Source organism: Bubalus kerabau, chromosome 12 (genome assembly GCF_029407905.1).
Source record: "Bubalus kerabau isolate K-KA32 ecotype Philippines breed swamp buffalo chromosome 12, PCC_UOA_SB_1v2, whole genome shotgun sequence".
In the NCBI taxonomy this organism is placed as follows: Eukaryota; Metazoa; Chordata; class Mammalia; order Artiodactyla; family Bovidae; genus Bubalus; species Bubalus kerabau.
Genome location: NC_073635.1, coordinates 77,216,267 through 77,236,025, shown reverse-complemented (window position 1 = coordinate 77,236,025; position 19,759 = coordinate 77,216,267). Strand labels below are relative to the sequence as shown.

Genomic DNA, 19,759 nt, shown 5'->3' with positions numbered 1-19,759 from the left:
AGAGCCGGAAGGGGGCAATCGCAGCCCCAGAGAGACCCTATCTATAAAACTGTAAGCAGGCTTCTTTGCTAACTAAAACTTCTTGGGGGTCTGGACGGTCAACATCTGCCTGAGAAGGTGCGCCGGTTTTACACCCAGATAACCGAGTGGCGGGGAGGCGATAAGTCGCAGCATTGGCGCCCGCCAAACACCTCATCACCTGAGCTGCTCGGATCTGGGAAGAACACAAAACGCAGGCCCAACCGAGTCTGCGCCTCTGAGGACTACCCGAGTGCCTGAACCTGAGCGGCTTGGACCTGGGAGCTCAGCCCAGGGCCGGCCTCTGATTGTTCCCGGCGGAACAACCTAGAGCCCAAGCAGTGTGGGCAGGGAGGCTACACGCGCCGTGAGCAGGGGCAGACCCAGTGTGGCTGAGGCAGTGCGAGCGCACGCCAGTGTTATCTGTTTGCAGCATCCCTCCCTCCCTCCCCACAGCGCGGCTGAACAAGTGAGCCTAAAAAAAAAAAAAAAAAAAAAAAAAAAATAGTGTCCTCAACCATCCCCTTTGTGTCAGGGCGGGAACCAGACACTGAAGAGACCAGCAAACAGAAGAAGCTATAACAGAGGGAAACGCCTTGGAAGCTACAGGCCATAGATTAAAACCCTGTGGTTACTACGGATTACATAGGAAGGGGCCTATAGATCTTGAGAAATATAAGTCGGACTAAGGAACTAGCCAAAAATGAACTGAACCCACAATACTCACACCAAAACCAGAGAAAGACCTAGATATATTTTTACTATTTTTACGATCAATCTTTCTTTCTTTTTTTTCTTTTTTTAATTAAAAAAAAATTTTTTTAAGTCCTCTATTGTCCTTTAATTTTCACTTTTATAACTATTACTTTGCAAAAAAAAAAAAAAAAAAAGACCCTATTTTTTTTCTTCTTCAGCAAACTTCATATATATATTTTATAATTTTTTGACCGTGTTTTTTTTTTTTTTCTTTTTTCTTTTTCTTATTTTCTTTAACATTGTATTTTTGAAATTCCAAACTCTACTCTAGATTTTTAATTTTAGCCTTTTGATATATGTTATCAATTTTGTACCTATAGTTTTTTTCATTATTTCTGTGACTTTTTTTTCCCTCTGTTTCTTTCTCTTCTTCTTTTATATAACATCGTATATCTGCAATTCCAAACTCTACTCAAGATTTTTAATTTATGCTTTTTGGTATTTGATATCAATTTTGTACCTGTATTTTCTTTATAATTTTTGTGACATTGTTTTTGTTGGTTTGTTTGTTTTCTCTCTTTATTTTTCTTCTTTTTTTTTTTTTTTTTTTTAAACGTTGTATTTTTGAAACTCCAAACTCTACTCTAGATTTTTAATTTTTGCTTTTTGGTATTAGTTATCAATTTTGTACCTGTAGTTTCTTTATAATTTTCACGACCTTGTTTGTTTTTCTTTGTTCGTTTTTTCTCTCTTTCTTTTCCTTCTTCTTTTCATTAACATCGCATTTTTGAAATTCCAAACTCTACTCTAGATTTCTAATTTTTGTTTTTATGTATTTGTTACCAATTTTGTACCTTTAAGAACCCAATCTTCAGGACCCATTTTTCACTAGTGTACGAGATTACTGGCTTGACTGCTCTCTCTCCCTTTGGACTCTCCATTTTCTCCACCAGGTCACCTGTATCTCCTCCCTAACCCCTCTCTACTCTACCCAACTCTGTGAATTTCTGTGTGTTCCAGACGGTGGAGAACACTTAAGGAACTGATTACTGGCTGGATCTGTCTCCCTCCTTTTCATTTCCCCCTTTTATCCTTCTGGCCACCTCTGTCTCCTGCCTCCTTCTTCTCTTCCCTGTATAACTCCGTGAACATCTCTGAGCGGTCCAGTTGTGGAGTGCACATAAGGAAGTGACTACTGGCTAGCCCACTCTCTCCACTATTGATTCCACCTCATCTCATTTGGGTCACCTCTAACTCCCTCCTCCCTCTTCTCTTCTCCATGTAACGCTGTGAACCTCTCTGAGTGACCCTCACAGTAGAGAAACTTTTCATCTTTAACGTAGATGTTTTATCAGTGGTGCTGTATAGAAGGAGAAGTTTTGAAACTACTGTAAAATTAAGACCGATAACTGGAAGTAGGAGGCTTAAGTCCAAACCCTGACTCCAGGGAACTCCTGACTCCAAGGAACATTAATTGACAGGAGCTCATCAAATGCCTCCATACCGACACTGAAACCAAGCACCACACAAGGGCCAACAAGTTCCAGGGAAAGACATAACAAGCAAATTCTCCAGCAACAAAGGAACACAGCCCTGAGCTTCAAGATACAGGCTGCCCAAAGTCACCCCAAAACCATAGACATCTCATAACTCATTACTGGACATTTCATTACACTCCAGAGAGAAGAAATACAACTCCATCCACCAGAACATCGACACAAGCTTCCCTAATCAGGAAACCTTGACAAGCCACCTGTACAAACCCACACACAGCGAGGAAACGCCACAATAAAGAGAACTCCACAAACTGCCAGAATACAGAAAGGACACCCCAAACTCAGCAATTTAAACAAGATGAAGAGACAGAGGAATACCCAGCAGATAAAGGAACAGGATAAATGCCCACCAAACCAAACCAAAGAGGAAGAGATAGGGAATCTACCTGATAAAGAATTCCGAATAATGATAGTGAAATTGATCCAAAATCTTGAAATTAAAATGGAATCACAGATAAATAGCCTGGAGGCAAGGATTGAGAAGATGCAAGAAAGGTTTAACAAGGACTTAGAAGAAATAAAAAAGAGTCAATATATAATGAATAATGCAATAAGTGAAATTAAAAACACTCTGGAGGCAACAAATAGTAGAATAACAGAGGCAGAAGATAGGATTAGTGAATTAGAAGATAGAATGGTAGAAATAAATGAATCAGAGAGGATAAAAGAAAAACGAATTAAAAGAAATGAGGACAATCTCAGAGACCTCCAGGACAATATTAAACGCTACAACATTCGAATCATAGGGGTCCCAGAAGAAGAAGACAGAAAGAAAGACCATGAGAAAATACTTGAGGAGATAATAGTTGAAAACTTCCCTAAAATGGGGAAGGAAATAATCACCCAAGTCCAAGAAACCCAGAGAGTCCCAAACAGGATAAACCCAAGGCGAAACACCCCAAGACACATAGTAATCAAATTAACAAAGATCAAACACAAAGAACAAATATTAAAAGCAGCAAGGGAAAAACAACAAATAACACACAAGGGAATTCCCATAAGGATAACAGCTGATCTTTCAATAGAAACTCTTCAAGCCAGGAGGGAATGGCAAGACATACTTAAAATGATGAAAGAAAATAACCTACAGCCCAGATTATTGTACCCAGCAAGGATCTCATTCAAGTATGAAGGAGAAATCAAAAGCTTTTCAGACAAGCAAAAGCTGAGAGAATTCTGCACCACCAAACCAGCTCTCCAACAAATACTAAAGGATATTCTCTAGACAGGAAACACAAAAATTGTGTATAAATTCGAACCCAAAACAATAAAGTAAATGGCAACGGGGTCATACTTATCAGTAATTACCTTAAACGTAAATGGGTTGAATGCCCCAACCAAAAGACAAAGACTGGCTGAATGGATACAAAAACAAGACCCCTGCATATGTTGTCTACAAGAGACCCACCTCAAAACAGGGGACACATACAGACTGAAAGTGAAGGGCTGGAAAAAGATTTACCATGCAAATAGGGACCAAAAGAAAGCAGGAGTAGCAATACTCATATCAGATAAAATAGACTTTAAAACAAAGACTGTGAAAAGAGACAAAGATGGTCACTACATAATGATCAAAGGATCAATCCAAGAAGAAGATATAACAATTATAAATATATATGCACCCAACACGGGAGCACCGCAGTATGTAAGACAAATGCTAACAAGTATGAAAGAAGAAATTAACAACAACACAATAATAGTGGGAGACTTTAATACCCCACTCACACCTATGGATAGATCAACTAAACAGAAAATCAACAAGGAAACACAAACTTTAAACGATACAATAGACCAGTTAGACCTAATTGATATCTATAGGACATTTCATCCCAAAACAATGAATTTCACCTTCTTCTCAAGCGCACATGGAACCTTCTCCAGGATAGATCACATCCTGGGCCATAAAGCTAGCCTTGGTAAATTCAAACAAATAGAAATCATTCCAAGCATCTTTTCTGACCACAATGCAGTAAGATTAGATCTCAATTACAGGAGAAAAACTATTAAAAAATCCAACATATGGAGGCTGAACAACACGCTGCTGAATAACCAACAAATCACAGAAGAAATCAAAAAAGAAATCAAAATTTGCATAGAAACGAATGAAAATGAAAACACAACAACCCAAAATCTGTGGGACACGGTAAAAGCAGTCCTAAGGGGAAAGTTCATAGCAATACAGGCACACCTCAAGAAACAAGAAAAAAGTCAAATAAATAACCTAACTCTACACCTAAAGCAACTAGAAAAGGAAGAAATGAAGAACCCCAGGGTTAGTAGAAGGAAAGAAATCTTAAAAATTAGAGCAGAAATAAATGCAAAAGAAACAAAAGAGACCATAGCAAAAATCAACAAAACCAAAAGCTGGTTCTTTGAAAGGATAAATAAAATTGACAAACCATTAGCCAGACTCATCAAGAAACAAAGGGAGAAAAATCAAATCAATAAAATTAGAAATGAAAATGGAGAGATCACAACAGACAACACAGAAATACAAAGGATCATAAGAGACTACTATCAACAACTATATGCCAATAAAATGGACAACGAGGAAGAAATGGACAAATTCTTAGAAAAGTACAACTTTCCAAAACTCGATCAGGAAGAAATAGACAATCTTAACAGACCCATCGCAAGCACGGAAATTGAAACTGTAATCAAAAATCTTCCAGCAAACAAAAGCCCAGGTCCAGACGGCTTCACAGCTGAATTCTACCAAAAATTTAGAGAAGAGCTAACACCTATCCTGCTCAAACTCTTCCAGAAAATTGCAGAGGATGGTAAACTTCCAAACTCATTCTATGAGGCCACCATCACCCTAATACCAAAACCTGACAAAGATCCCACAAAAAAAGAAAACTACAGGCCAATATCACTGATGAACATAGATGCAAAAATCCTTAACAAAATTCTAGCAATCAGAATCCAACAACATATTAAAAAGATCATACACCATGACCAAGTGGGCTTTATCCCAGGGATGCAAGGATTCTTCAATATCCGCAAATCAATCAATGTAATACACCACATTAACAAATTGAAAAATAAAAACCATATGATTATCTCAATAGATGCAGAGAAAGCCTTTGACAAAATTCAACATGCATTTATGATAAAAACTCTCCAGAAAGCAGGAATAGAAGGAACATACCTCAACATAATCAAAGCTATATATGACAAACCCACAGCAAACATTATCCTCAATGGTGAAAAATTGAAAGCATTTCCTCTAAAGTCAGGAACAAGACAAGGGTGCCCACTTTCACCATTACTATTCAACATAGTTTTGGAAGTTTTGGCCACAGCAATCAGAACAGAAAAAGAAATAAAAGGAATCCAAATTGGAAAAGAAAAAGTCAAGCTCTCACTGTTTGCAGATGACATGATCCTCTACATAGAAAACCCTAAAGACTCCACCAGAAAATTACTAGAACTAATCAATGACTATAGTAAAGTTGCAGGATATAAAATCAACACCCAGAAATCCCTTGCATTCCTATACACTAATAATGAGAAAACAGAAAGAGAAATTAAGGAAACAATTCCATTCACCATTGCAACAGAAAGAATAAAATACTTAGGAATATATCTACCTAAAGAATCTAAAGACCTATATATAGAAAACTATAAAACACTGGTGAAAGAAATCAAAGAGGACACTAACAGATGGAGAAATATACCATGTTCATGGATTGGAAGAATCAATATAGTGAAAATGAGTATACTACCCAAAGCAATCTAGAGATTCAATGCAATCCCTATCAAGCTACCAACAGCATTCTTCACAGAGCTAGAACAAATAATTTCACAATTTGTATGGAAAAACAAAAAACCTCAAATAGCCAAAGCGATCTTGAGAAAGAAGAATGGAACTGGAGGAATCAACCTACCTGACTTCAGGCTCTACTACAAAGCCACAGTTATCAAGACAGTATGGTACTGGCACAAAGACAGAAATATAGATCAATGGAACAAAATAGAAAGCCCAGAGATAAATCCACGCACATATGGACACCTTATCTTTGACAAAGGAGGCAAGAATATACAATGGATTAAAGACAATCTCTTTAACAAGTGGTGCTGGGAACTCTGGTCAACCACTTGTAAAAGAATGAAACTAGAACACTTTCTAACACCATACACAAAAATAAACTCAAAATGGATTAAAGATCTAAACGTAAGACCAGAAACTATAAAACTCCTAGAGGAGAACATAGGCAAAACACTCTCTGACATACATCACAGCAGGATCCTCTATGACCCACCTCCCAGAATATTGGAAATCAAAGCAAAAATAAACAAATGGGACCTAATTAACCTTAAAAGCTTCTGCACATCAAAGGAAACTATTAGCAAGGTGAAAAGACAGCCTTCAGAATGGGAGAAAATAATAGCAAATGAAGCAACTGACAAACAACTAATCTCGAGAATATACAAGCAACTCCTACAGCTCAACTCCAGAAAAATCAATGACCCAATCAAAAAATGGGCCAAAGAACTAAATAGACATTTCTCCAAAGAAGACATACAGATGGCTAACAAACACATGAAAAGATGCTCAACATCACTCATTATCAGAGAAATGCAAATCAAAACCACTATGAGGTACCATTTCACACCAGTCAGAATGGCTGCGATCCAAAAGTCTACAAGTAATAAATGCTGGAGAGGGTGTGGAGAAAAGGGAACCCTCTTGCACTGTTGGTGGGAATGCAAACTTGTACAGCCACTATGGAGAACAGTGTGGAGATTCCTTAAAAAACTGGAAATAGACATGCCTTATGATCCAGCAATCCCACTGCTGGGCATACACACTGAGAAAACCAGAAGGGAAAGAGACACGAGTACCCCAATGTTCATCGCAGCACTGTTTATAATAGCCAGGACATGGAAGCAACCTAGATGTCCATCAGCAGATGAATGGATAAGAAAGCTGTGGTACATATACACAATGGAGTATTATTCAGCCATTAAAAAGAATACATTTGAATCAGTTCTAATGAGGTGGATGAAACTGGAGCCTATTATACAGAGTGAAGTAAGCCAGAAAGAAAAACACCAATACAGTATACTAACACATATATATGGAATTTAGAAAGATGGTAACAATAACCCTGTGTACGAGACAGCAAAAGAGACACTGATGTATAGAACAGTCTTATGGACTCTGTGGGAGAGGGAGAGGGTGGGAAGATTTGGGAGAATGGCATTGAAACATGTAAAATATCATGTATGAAATGAGTTGCCAGTCCAGGTTCGATGCACGATACTGGATGCTTGGGGCTGGTGCACTGGGACGACCCAGAGGGATGGAATGGGGAGGGAGGAGGGAGGAGGGTTCAGGATGGGGAACACATGTATACCTGTGGCGGATTCATTTTGATATTTGGCAAAACTAATACAGTTATGTAAAGTTTAAAAAAAAAAAAAAAAAGGGAAATTTATACCTTTGAATGACACGTTTTATACAGTGTTTAAGTTACCACTGTTGACATCAAAAAAGTTACTTCTCAGAACTAATAGTGTAGAAAATCATTAAAACAATTAACAAAATGGCAATATGTACATACCCACCAATAATTACTTAAATGTAAATGGACTAAATGCTTCAATCAAAGGACAGTAACCAGATGGATAAACAAGCAAGACTTGTGTATAAGCTGCCTCCAAGAGACTTAACTTCAGATCTGAAGATACACACAGACTGAAGTGAGGGAATTAAATAGGTATTTCATGCAGTGGCGATCAGAAGAAATCCGGGGACCAGTTACGTCAGATGAAATAGAGTTTAAAACAAAGGCTGAAATAAGGGACAAAGGAGGATATCATATAATGATCAATGGATCAGTCCAAGAAGATATAATTGTGAATATACATATCTCCTTCAGTTCAGTTCAGTCGCTCATCATGTCTGACTCTTTGCGACCCCATGAACTGCAGCACGCCATACCTCCCTGTCCATCACCAACTCCTGGAGTCGACTCAAACACATGTCCATTGAGTTGATGATGCCATCCAACCATCTCATCCTCTGTTGTCCCCTTCTCCTCCTGCCCTCAATCTTTCCCAGCATCAGGGTCTTTTCCAATGAGTCAGCTCTTCACATCAGGTGGCCAAAGTATTGGAGTTTCAGCCTCAACATCAGTCCTTCCAATGAACACCCAGGACTGATCTCCTTTAGGATGGACTGGTTGGATCTGCTTGCAGTCCAAGGGACTCTCAAGAGTCTTCTCCAACACCACAGTTCAAAAGCATCAATTCTTCGGCGCTCAGCTTTCTTTATAGTCCAACTCTCACATCCATATATGACCACTGGGAAAACCATAGTCTTGACCACATGGACCTTTGTTGACAAAGTAATGTCTCTGCTTTTTAATATGCTGTCTAACTTGGTCATAACTTTCCTTCCAGGGAGTAAGCATCTTTTAATTTCATGGCTGCAGTCAGCATCTGTGGTGATTTTGGAGCCCAGAAAAAGAAAGTCAGCCACTGTTTTCACTGTTTCCCCATCTATTTCCCATGAAGTGATGGGACCGGATGCCATGATCTTCGTTTTCTGAATGTTGAGCTTTAAGCCAACTTTTTCACTCTCCTCTTTCACTTTCGTCAAGAGGCTCTTTAGTTCTTCACTTTCTGCCATAAGGGTGGTGGTATCTGCATATCTGAGGTTATTGATATTTCTCTGTTGGAGCTCCTTGTAGTCCAAGGGTCTCTCGAGTCTTCTCCAACACCACAGCTCAGCATTTGTCACAGTCCAGCTCTCACATACATGACTATTGGAAAAACCATAACTTTGACTAGATGGTCCTTTGTTGGCAAAGTAATGTCTCTGATTTTTAATATGCTGTCTGCTGCTGCTGCTGCTAAGTCGCTTCAGTCGTGTCTGACTCTGTGCGACCCCATAGACTGCAGCCCACCAGGCTCCCCCGTCCCTGGGATTCTCCAGGCAAGAACACTGGAGTGGGTTGCCATTTCCTTCTCCAATAATATGCTGTCTAGGTTGGTCATAACTTTTCTTCCAAGGAGCAAGCATCTTTTAATTTCATGGCTGCAGTCACCATCTGTAGTGATTTTGGAGCCCAAAAAAATAAAGTCTGTCACTATTTCCCCATCTATTTGCCATGAAGTGATGGGACCAGATTCCATGATCTTAGTTTTCTGAATGTTGAGCTTTAAGCCAACTTTCTCACTCTCTTCTTTCACTTTCATCAAGAGGCTCTTCTTCTTTGCTTTCTGCCATAAGTGTGGTGTCATCTGCATATCTGAGGTTACTGATACTTCTCCCGGCATATATATACAGTTATATATATATGTAATATAGCTCACAGATAATCTAGTTCAGTGGTTACAAGTTCAGACTATTTGTCACACACTTGTAAGTACAAATTCTGTTTCCAAAATGTAGTAGTTATATGACATTGGAAGTGACTCTGTATGTTTCATCATCTATAAAGTGAATATAATAATAGTACTTAGCTTCAGAGAGTAATTATTAATATGTTGGCTATCATGACAATTTTATTGATACATAGTGTTGAGTAGTGAATGAATTATTAGTGATACTGTATCATACAAGATAAAATCCAGATGCTGAAGACCTTCATGATCTAGCCCCTCCACCCCTCTGGCCTAATATCTTCTTCCTACATATTAATAACTCCTTCCACTGTAAACACAGGAAACTGTTTGCCATTACCTGAATATACCATATTCTCTTTTCCCTTCTATTCCTTGCAGTGCTGTCTGTTTTTGCTTGGAATGTCTTTCTCCACTTTTAAAGGACAAGCAAATTTTTACTTGTCCTTTAAGATTTTGCTGTTATTCCCTGAAGAGGGTTTCTATGATCCCTTCTCTCCACACTCAAACTTTGTCACTTCTTTTCTGGGCTCCCATAAAACCTGGTATATGGCCTCAGTTTTGCTTGTATATATGTGTATATATTCAGGCAGATATTTTAGCTTTGTACTCACAGAGTCTATCCAAACACATGAATTCAATGAATGTTTATTAAACAAATGAACATAGAGATAAATTAACCTCTTATGTAGGTAGATGTATTTTTTTAAAGTAAAGTCATACCCTTTTATCAAAGGCCAGAAAACTACAGGCCCCAAGCCAAATCCAGGCTTTCCACCACCTGTTTTTCCACCTGTTTTTATAAACACAGGTTGTTGGAGACAGCCAGGTTCATTCATTCATTTGTTGTGTGTCACTGTAACACACAACACTGTAACATTAGTTTGCACTGTAACATCACTATTGAGTAGTTGTGTTACAGACCAGATGGCTCACAAAACCTAAAATATGTGTCTGGCCCTTTTAAAAAAAGTTTTCTGACTTGTTCTCTGTAGGTAAATTACCTTCCTTTAAGTGGTGTTGCAAAGAACAGATAAAATTAGCAAAACTGACATTTTTCTATGACATACAAAAATGTTGCAGTCCCTTTATGTATTTCTTTTTCAAACAGACATATTCTGTTTAACTCTCTGGTATTTTTTTAATTGAATAGGCAGGAACAAACTTTTATAAGATGACTGGCTTGGGTCCTTTGCCTCAAGCTCTTTATAATGGTGAATCTTTTGACCGTGAAGAGCTGAATTTTAAGGAACTAGAAATGGCTGTTCTTCACAGAATGATGGATACAACTGCATATTTACAAAAGGAAGTTTTTATGGTAGGTAAGCATGTATGAGAAAATGTCTGATGAATGATATTTATAAATTATTTCTGTATTAGAACTATCTTAATAGCTAAAGTCAATTGCATAAAAGTTTCCATTCTAATCATTTAGTAGTGCTTTTTAAAGTAGTAATTAAATTTATCTGTGCATAATTACATCTAAAAATTGCTTAATTGGAAATAAACTCCAAAGTTTTACAGGAAAATTTATTATAAGAATCTTAAATTGACTTATTTTAGATTAAGCAATCTTTAAATGTATTCTCTGCATCATATTAAAACATATGCATATAAATTGCCTATATTGCCTAAATAATATTTTGTTATTTTAGGGTACCTTAAATGATCGAATAAATGCAGTTGACTTCCTAATGGGTAAAAATAATGTTGTGCCCCGTATAAATCCTTTGATTTTGCACAATAAATGGCAGTACCTTAATTTGATATCTACATCAGGTAAAATAATCCTTCCTTTTCTACAAATGTTTATTGAGTTGTGAATATTTTATTAATTCATTATTTAACATTTAACATTAAAATTTTTAGTAACTGCTGATGTTGAAGATTTCTCTACTTTCTTGTTCCTGGATACACAAGATAAGAGTGCTGTAATTGCAGAGAACATGCAGTATGTAACTGAAGGAGGTAATAAGCATATTTTATTTTCCTGAATTTATTCCTAAATGGTAAAAGTTAATAATTTTATTAAATGTTTGCATAACACATTTTTGTATGTTGATATTTGATTAGAGGCCTGGTTTTCAATTTGAGAATTTGTAAATTGTTAGGATAAAAGGATTTTGCTGAGAAAAATGATGCCGCCTATCCTAGCTAATCATATATGCAGGGGGTTAATCTTATTTCTTTGCCTTTTTTTTAAAGCTAGCTATTCTGTTATTCTCCTTTTTAGGAAGGTGGTAAAACACTTCCAAGATTAAGTAACCTGATAATCTTATAAGGCATGAATAAAAGTGTAATCCCCAGATGAGAGGAGACTAGTTCTGCATTCTGGTTAAACAGTGTCTGAATGTTTTGCTTAGGATAGCGGTCATATCCAAAGGAAGGGGGACCAAGACAGGAACATCTTTGGAAATAACGATTTAGCCTAGATAGGAAAACTGCAATATGACTGCAGACTTGTGAGATACCATGAATTCTTCAGATAATGGAGTTTGGTTGGTTTGAGTTTCACTTTGTTTTGTTTGACCCACTTTGTTCTGGAGAGAACACAGAGAACCCATGCATGAAACATAAAAGAAAGCTGATTTTTATGTTGTTATATAAAGTGGTAACTTTCTGACAATGAGTGATCTAAAGATGAAATTACTGTGAAATAAGGGGTAATTTTTATATATGAGAGAGATTTAAGCAGACAGCTAGTTTTTGAGAATGCTATGGGGTGAATCCAAATTAGGACCAGATCACCTTTGAGTTACTTTCTAACAGATCTGTGATTTTATGTTCATAAAGTGGTCTGTCTACAAGAAATTCAACAAATAATAAAATATAATTCAGTTCCATTGTATGGCAGGCTAAGGTCCTGAATGTGTCAAGTGAAGGGAAAAGTAGAGAAACAGGGAATAAAAAAATAGAAGTATATTTATCAGGTTCTGGATTGTATTTCAAAAATTGCTTTGGGGCATCAGAATAGAGTAAGTTAGCCTATAATTAATGCCCTTAGATTAAATCTCTTTCAATTTAAAAGAATAATTAACTGAGAAACACCTTATTTCTTTATTTTTATGGGATCAAGACCATCCCCAAGAAAAAAAATGCAAAAAAGCAAAATGGCTGTCTGGGGAGGCCTTAAATAGCTATGAAAAGAAGAGAAGCAAAAAGCAAAGGAGAAAAAGAAACATATAAGCATCTGAATGCAGAGTTCCAAAGAATGGCAAGGAGAGATAAGAAAGCCTTCCTCAGCGTTCAATGCAAAGAAATAGAGGAAACCAACAGAGTGGGAAAGACTAGAGATCTCTTCAAGAAAATTAGAGTTCCCAAGGGAACATTTCATGCAAAGATGGGCTCGATAAAGGACAGAAATGGTATGGACCTAACAGAAGCAGAAGATATTAAGAAGAGGTGGCAGGAATACACAGAAGAACTGTACAAAAAAGATCTTCACGACCAGATAATCACGATGGTGTGATCACTGACCTAGAGCCACACATCCTGGAATGTGAAGTCAAGTGGGCCTTAGAAAACATCACTACGAACAAAGCTAGTGGAGGTGATGGAATTCCAGTTGAGCTATTTCAAATCCTGAAAGATGATGCTGTGAAAGTGCTGCAGTCTATATGCCAGCAAATTTGGAAAACTCAGCAGTGGCCACAGGACTGGAAAAGGTCAGTTTTCATTCCAATCCCAAGAAAAGGCAATGCCAAAGAATGCTCAAACTACCGCACAATTGCACTCATCTCAGACGCTAGTAAAGTAATGCTCAAAATTCTCTAACCCAGGTTTCAGCAATACGTGAACCGTAAACTTCCTGATGTTCAAGCTGGTTTTAGAAAAGGCAGAGGAACCAGAGATCAAATTGCCAACATCCGCTGGATCATAGAAAAAGCAAGAGAGTTCCAGAAAAACATCTATTTCTGCTTTATTGACTATACCAAAGCCTTAGACTGTGTGGATCACAACAAACTGTGGAAAATTCTGAAAGAGATGGGAATACCAGACCACCTGATCTGCCTCTTGAGAAACCTATATGCAGGTCAGGAAGCAACAGTTAGAACTGGACATGGAACAACAGACGGGTTCCAAATAGGAAAAGAAGTATGTCAAGGCTTTTATTGTCACCCTGCTTATTTAACTTATATGCAGAGTACATCATTAGAAACACTGGGCTGGAAGAAACACAAGCTGGAATCAAGATTGCCAGGAGAAATATCAATAACCTCAGATATGCAGATGACACCACTCTTATGGCAGAAAGTGAAGAGGAACTAAAAAGCCTCTTGATGAAAGTGAAAGAGGAGAGTGAAAAAGTTGGCTTAAAGCTCAACATTCAGAAAACGAAGATCATGGCATCTGGTCCCATCACTTCATGGGAAATAGATGGGGAAACAGTGTCAGACTTTATTTTTTTTGGGCCCCAAAATCACTGCAGATGGTGACTGCAGCCATGAAATTAAAAGACGCTTACTCCTTGGAAGGAAAATTATGACCAACCTAGATAGCATATTCAAAAGCAGAGACATTACTTTGCCAACAAAGGTCCGTCTAGTCAAAGCTATGGTTTTTCCAGTGGTCATGTGTATGGATGTGAGAGTTGGACTGTGAAGAAAGCTGAGCACTGAAGAATTGATGCTTTTGAACTGTGGTGTTGGAGAAGACTTGAGAGTCCCTTGGACTGCAAGGAGATCCAACCAGTCCATTCTGAAGGAGCTCAGTCCTGGGTGTTCATTGGAAGGACTGATGCTAAAGCTAAAACTCAATACTTTGGCCACCTCATGCAAAGAGTTGACTCTTTTGAAAAGACCCTGATTCTGGGAGGGATTAGGGGCAGGAGGAGAAGGGGACGACAGAGGATGAGATGTTTGGATGGCATCACCAACTTGATGGACATGAGTTTGTGTGGACCCGGGAGTTGGTGATGGACAGAGAGGGCTGGCTTGTTGCGATCATGGGGTTGCAAAGAGTCGGACATGACTGAGTGACTGAACTAAACTGAACTGAAACAAATATAAAATTGGGAGAAACTTGCTTAGCATTTTTGAAGTATTTCTCAGTTTACTATTTGTAATTGTAAAAATGCTGACATTTAAGAAGGCATGAGAATTCTTTACCTTTCTTCTTTGAAAAGAATGTGCCACCACTGCATTACTATTAAATTGCTTCTCAAGGATTGCAAGGAGAATCAGTGTGTCCTTCATTTTGTTGCATATTTGTTTCATTAACCAAAGCCAGCTTTTGCATAATTATATATTACTGGGTATGGTATGATAGCATCACCTACTCAGTGGATATGAGTTTGAGTAAACTCCAGGAGATGGTGCAGGACAGGGAAGCCTGGCTTGCTGCAGTCCATGGGGTTACAAAGAGTCGGACACGACTTAGTGATTGAACAAGAGTGATAGAACTGTAACTTCACATCTATTCAGGTGTAAGTTTTTGGTGTAGCAAACTTTCTACAGTTATTTTAAGTGGGTCATATGATCTAAGGGACTAATTTTTGTATAGGTTCAATGATAGCCAGACAAGTATTATTTCAGATGTTATATGCTGAGGTTGGATGAAATTAAACCAATTTAACTGTGACTGCAGAATTAAAAATTGTTTCATCTTGTGGCTTCCAGATTTTCAAATGTTTCTGGAAAAAAAATGTATTGATGTTTTTGGCATAAGATGATGTGAATTAGACTAAGTTAACAATAGCCAGAATTTTTGAAATACATGAATCATAAGCTAATAAAATATTGCCATTTCTAGTATCTGCTAATAATTTATTGTGTGTGGTTTTACATTATGTAAGGCATAAATATCACTTTTTTTTTTACATATGTAGCTGGAAGGCAATTTTGCATGCCAACAGTGGAATCTTGATAAGCATAATACAATTTTCTCTACTGGCAGAAGTATCCCATAGATGTGTTTCTTGGTGACTATTCTATCTTTTTGGTATCTGAATTTATACAAAGTTTATAAATGAATTACTCTTAACATTTTCTATGTATTTCACTCTGTGTGTGTTTAATTTTTACCAATATTTTCTTATTTTCAAAATGATTCATTTTAAAAACTATTATTTTTATGTATTTTGTTAACTGGAAATGTTCCTGTCTTTGTTTTGATTTTAAGAATTAGTTTATACTGTTTGAAACTTTCAGATGATGATGTAATTTCTTCAGTTACTTTCTGGATTGTTGCTGATTTTGACAAACCATCTGGGAGAAAACTGCTTTTTAATGCATTAAATCACATGGTGAGTATTTGGACACTTTCTACAAAAATTAATGTGTTGTAATTTTGAGAAAGCAGTATGAAAAACGTGCATTAAGTCTTTATTTTCCTTCATGTTAACATTTTCAGTTCCTTAACTTGGTTAGAACATGGTGCTAAGGCAGGAATTCAGATTCTTTCTGCATGTACGATAGTGACCTTGCCCCAGAAAAGACAGCCCTGCATGTCTTCTGTGATTCATGACTTGTATATTCTCTCCTAGTACTTGCTGTTGGACTTACATGTACATGTCTAGTAGCATGTATGTACTGAATGTTTGTGTCCCCCCAAAAATTTATAGGGCTTCCCTGGTGGCTCAGATGGTAAAAGAGTCTTCTTGCAATGCAGAAGACTCAGGTTTGATCCCTGGGTGGGGAAGATCCCCCTGGAGAAGGCAATGGCAAAGCACTCCAGCATTCTTGCCTAGAGAATTCCATGGACCAAAGAGCCTGGCAGGCTACAGTCCATGGGATCACACAGAGTTGGACACTACTGAGGGACTAACACTTTTTTCTTTTCTTTCAAAAATTTTATGTTCAAATCTAATCCTCAATATGCTGATATTTGGAGATGGGACCTTTAGGAGGTAATTAGGTCATAAGGGTGAAGTCCTTATAAATGGGATTAGTGCTCTTATAAGACGAGGTCCTAGAGCTAGCCTGCTCTCTTTCTGTCATGTAAGGATCCAAGGAGAAATTAGAAAATGCAACCAGAACAGGGTCCTCACCAGCACCTGCCCATGCTGGCACACTGATCTTGGTCTGCCAGCCTCCATATTGTACTAGTTTTTTACATATCTGTCTCAGTAATAAGTAAAACAAGTAAACAGAAAATCAATAGGGATGTACAGATGATTTGAATAATAAAATCCCCAAACTTTACCAAATGAATATTGATAGAAAAATACACATTGCATAGTATATGTTCTTACAAAGCACAAATGTAATATTTAAGAAACATTTGTAGATGCTGGGCTGTAAACCAAATCTCATAAAAACTGGACTGATGTTCTAGTTTTCTTTTGGTTATTGATTTCTAACTTAATTATACTGTAGTCAAAGAATATACTTTTGCTCTTTCAGCTGCAGGGTTTGAACAGCATGGGTCCACTTATGCACAAATTTTTTTCAGTAGTAAATACTACAGTATTATGTCATCTGTGGTTGGCTGACTCTACAGATGTGGAACTTTGAATACGGAAGACCAACTATAAGTGGATTTTCGACTGCTCAGGGGGTCAGTGTGTCTGACCCCTGCATTGTTCAGGGGTCAAGTGTACTTTGTATGATTTTAGTCTTGGAAAATTTTATGAAATTTACAAAAGTCCATTGTAAAAGGATATGTAAAATACTGATCTTTATCACCTTTAAATGTGTTTTGCAGAAAACAAGTGGTCATAGTCGGTTGGGGGTTATTTATAATCCTACATCAAAAATAGATGAAGAAAACACAACTATTTCTAGAGGAATTCTGGCAGCTTTTCTTACTCTGAAAAACAGCTTTTTGAGAAACTTTCTCAGGAAACTGGCAGAAGAAAAAACTGCTGCAGCTATTTACTCTGGAAATAAAATTAAAACGTTGCTTACTGAGGTTAGTAGCTATTTGTTTGAAGTAATAGATACATATCTGTTGCATATTTCAAAAATATTTCAGTGTGCTTGGAGATATGTTGCCAAAAAATCAATAAGTATAATCAAATGGGTATCATAAGCTTTACAGTGGGAAATGTCCTCATTAAATGATATGGCTTTACATAGAAGCACTGAACATATCAAATTTCAGATATTTCAGCTACTACTCAATGATCTTAAAGTTAATGGCTTTCTAGTTTGGATATGTATTTATGTGAAGAATTGGGAGTTAAAAGAACATGTGAATAATCCTCAGTTATTTCACTGAAGGGATCCAGTACAGGGAAAAATTCTAAGGTAAAAGCTGATGCTCTGGAAGAAAGAATCATTAATCTATTCAAAAAATTTATCGATTGACTCCCAGACAATGGGGATAATACTTGTGAACAAAGCAGATAGAATCCCTGTTCTTATGGACTTACATTGTAATGGGAAAGAAAAGGTAAATGGTGCTAGAAAAAAAATTATAAGAAAGTATACTGTTTGAGGGATGTTCTTTTAGCTGGAGTGGTCAAGGGAAGGCATCTCTAAAGAGCTGTTGTTTGGGCAAAGCTCTGAATGAAATGAGAAATCAAGCCATGGAAAGTCTGTAAGAGGAATGTACCAGATTCAAGAATACGGTGGATCTGAAGAAAGTATTTACAGGAGGACATGGTCAACTATGCCACATGTCTTGAAATTAAGCTTCATGAGGGACCATTTAATTTGTTAAGGTGGTCATTGGTGACTGATAAGAATAGTTTCAATGAAGTAGTAGGTATAAAGGTGAACTAGAGTCAAGAGAAGGCCATGGCACCCCACTCCAGTACTCTTGCCTGGAAAATCCCATGGACGGAGGAGCCTGGTGGGCTGCAGTCCATGGGGTCGCTAAGAGTTGGAGACGACTGAGCGACTTCACTTTCACTTTTCACTTCCATGCATTGGAGAAGGAAATGGCAACCCACTCCAGTGTTCTTGCCTGGAGAATCCCTGGTGGGCTACCGTCTATGGGGTCGCACAGAGTCAGACACGACTGAAGCGATTTAGCAGCAGCAGCAGCAGAGTCAAGAGAGAAGGGAAATCAGAAAAGAGAGACAGCAAGTATTCATAGCTTTCTAAAGGAATTTTCCTATGCGGAGAACAGAGAAATATTGTGTAGCTAGAATAGGACTTGAGGTCAGGGAAGGATTTTACTTTTTTGGTATGCTAATGAAAACAGTCCATCCAAATATGAGAAAGGATGATATGGAGAGAAGGGAGCAAAGTCAGAGGATGTTTCTTGAGTAGAAAAGAGGTGCTGGGACCCAATGCACAAGTTGTAAGTATTGGTTTAAGAACAGGGTAGATTTATTTGGTGGTAGCAAGATGAGTACTTCTCTTCTGATTGATTCTGTTTTCAAAAAAAAAGTCAGATCATTAGCCAAGTATTAGGATGGGAGCAGGGACTCATTGGAAAAGACCCTCATGCTGGGAGGGATTGAGGGCAGGAGGAGAAGGGGACGGCAGAGGATGAGATGGCTGGATGACATCACTGACTTGATTGACATGAGTTTGGGTAGGCTCCGGCAGTTGGTGATGGACAGGGAGGCCTGGCGTGCTGCGGTTCATGGGGTTGCAAAGAGTCAGACACGACTGAGCAACTGAACTGAACTGAGGTGCTCTTAGAGGTTGGAGGGAAGAAGAGAGACTGTCAAGTATTTTCCTATTGTTCTGCGAGTGAGAAAGTGAATCAACAGTGGTATAGGAAAATTTCTGAGGGCTCTCTTGAGATTAGTGACCATAACTGAAAGTGAGATCAGTATTGGCTGCACGTGTTTCTCTAGCCATCCTAACACTGTTTGGATCCTGTCACAGAGTAAACAGATTTATGTTTAACCAGAGCTGAGGTTTTGCCAGGTAATTATAACTGAGAGGAGGCATTCAAGGGAACTGAGTATGCACTGTTTTTGCTATGGTAAAGGGCTCTGAGGTAGAGCTTGGTTAGGAGGAAAATTATGATATGGAAAGCACAATAGACAATAAGTGGTTGGATCAAGGGACTGAAGGGTTGACTAATGGTTGTTCTGGTGACACTGGAGTGAATGAGCTGGAGGGTTAGCAGCTTGTGATCAGAGGAGTTGACTGAGAGATTCTGAAAGTGAAGTTCTAGGGCTGCACTGTCTGATACTGTAGCCACCAATTTCATGTGGCTGTTTTAAATTTAAATAAAATTACAGAAAATTTCTCAGTCATACTAGCCAGATTTCTAGAGCTCAGTACCCA

General features: G+C 37.9%; 1 protein-coding gene across 6 annotated transcripts in view; it reads left to right on the top strand.

The window, feature by feature from the left end:
- UGGT2 (UDP-glucose glycoprotein glucosyltransferase 2) overlaps window positions 1-19,759 on the top strand; it is a 156,298-nt gene that overhangs the window by 75,640 nt on the left and 60,899 nt on the right. For all 6 annotated transcript variants that reach the window (XM_055542858.1, XM_055542857.1, XM_055542856.1 and 3 more), the window contains 5 exons: window positions 10,780-10,944; window positions 11,282-11,405; window positions 11,496-11,594; window positions 15,776-15,870; window positions 17,271-17,477. In XM_055542858.1, the coding sequence (XP_055398833.1) occupies window positions 10,780-10,944; window positions 11,282-11,405; window positions 11,496-11,594; window positions 15,776-15,870; window positions 17,271-17,477 (690 nt within the window). The remainder of the gene's footprint in view (window positions 1-10,779; window positions 10,945-11,281; window positions 11,406-11,495; window positions 11,595-15,775; window positions 15,871-17,270; window positions 17,478-19,759) is intronic.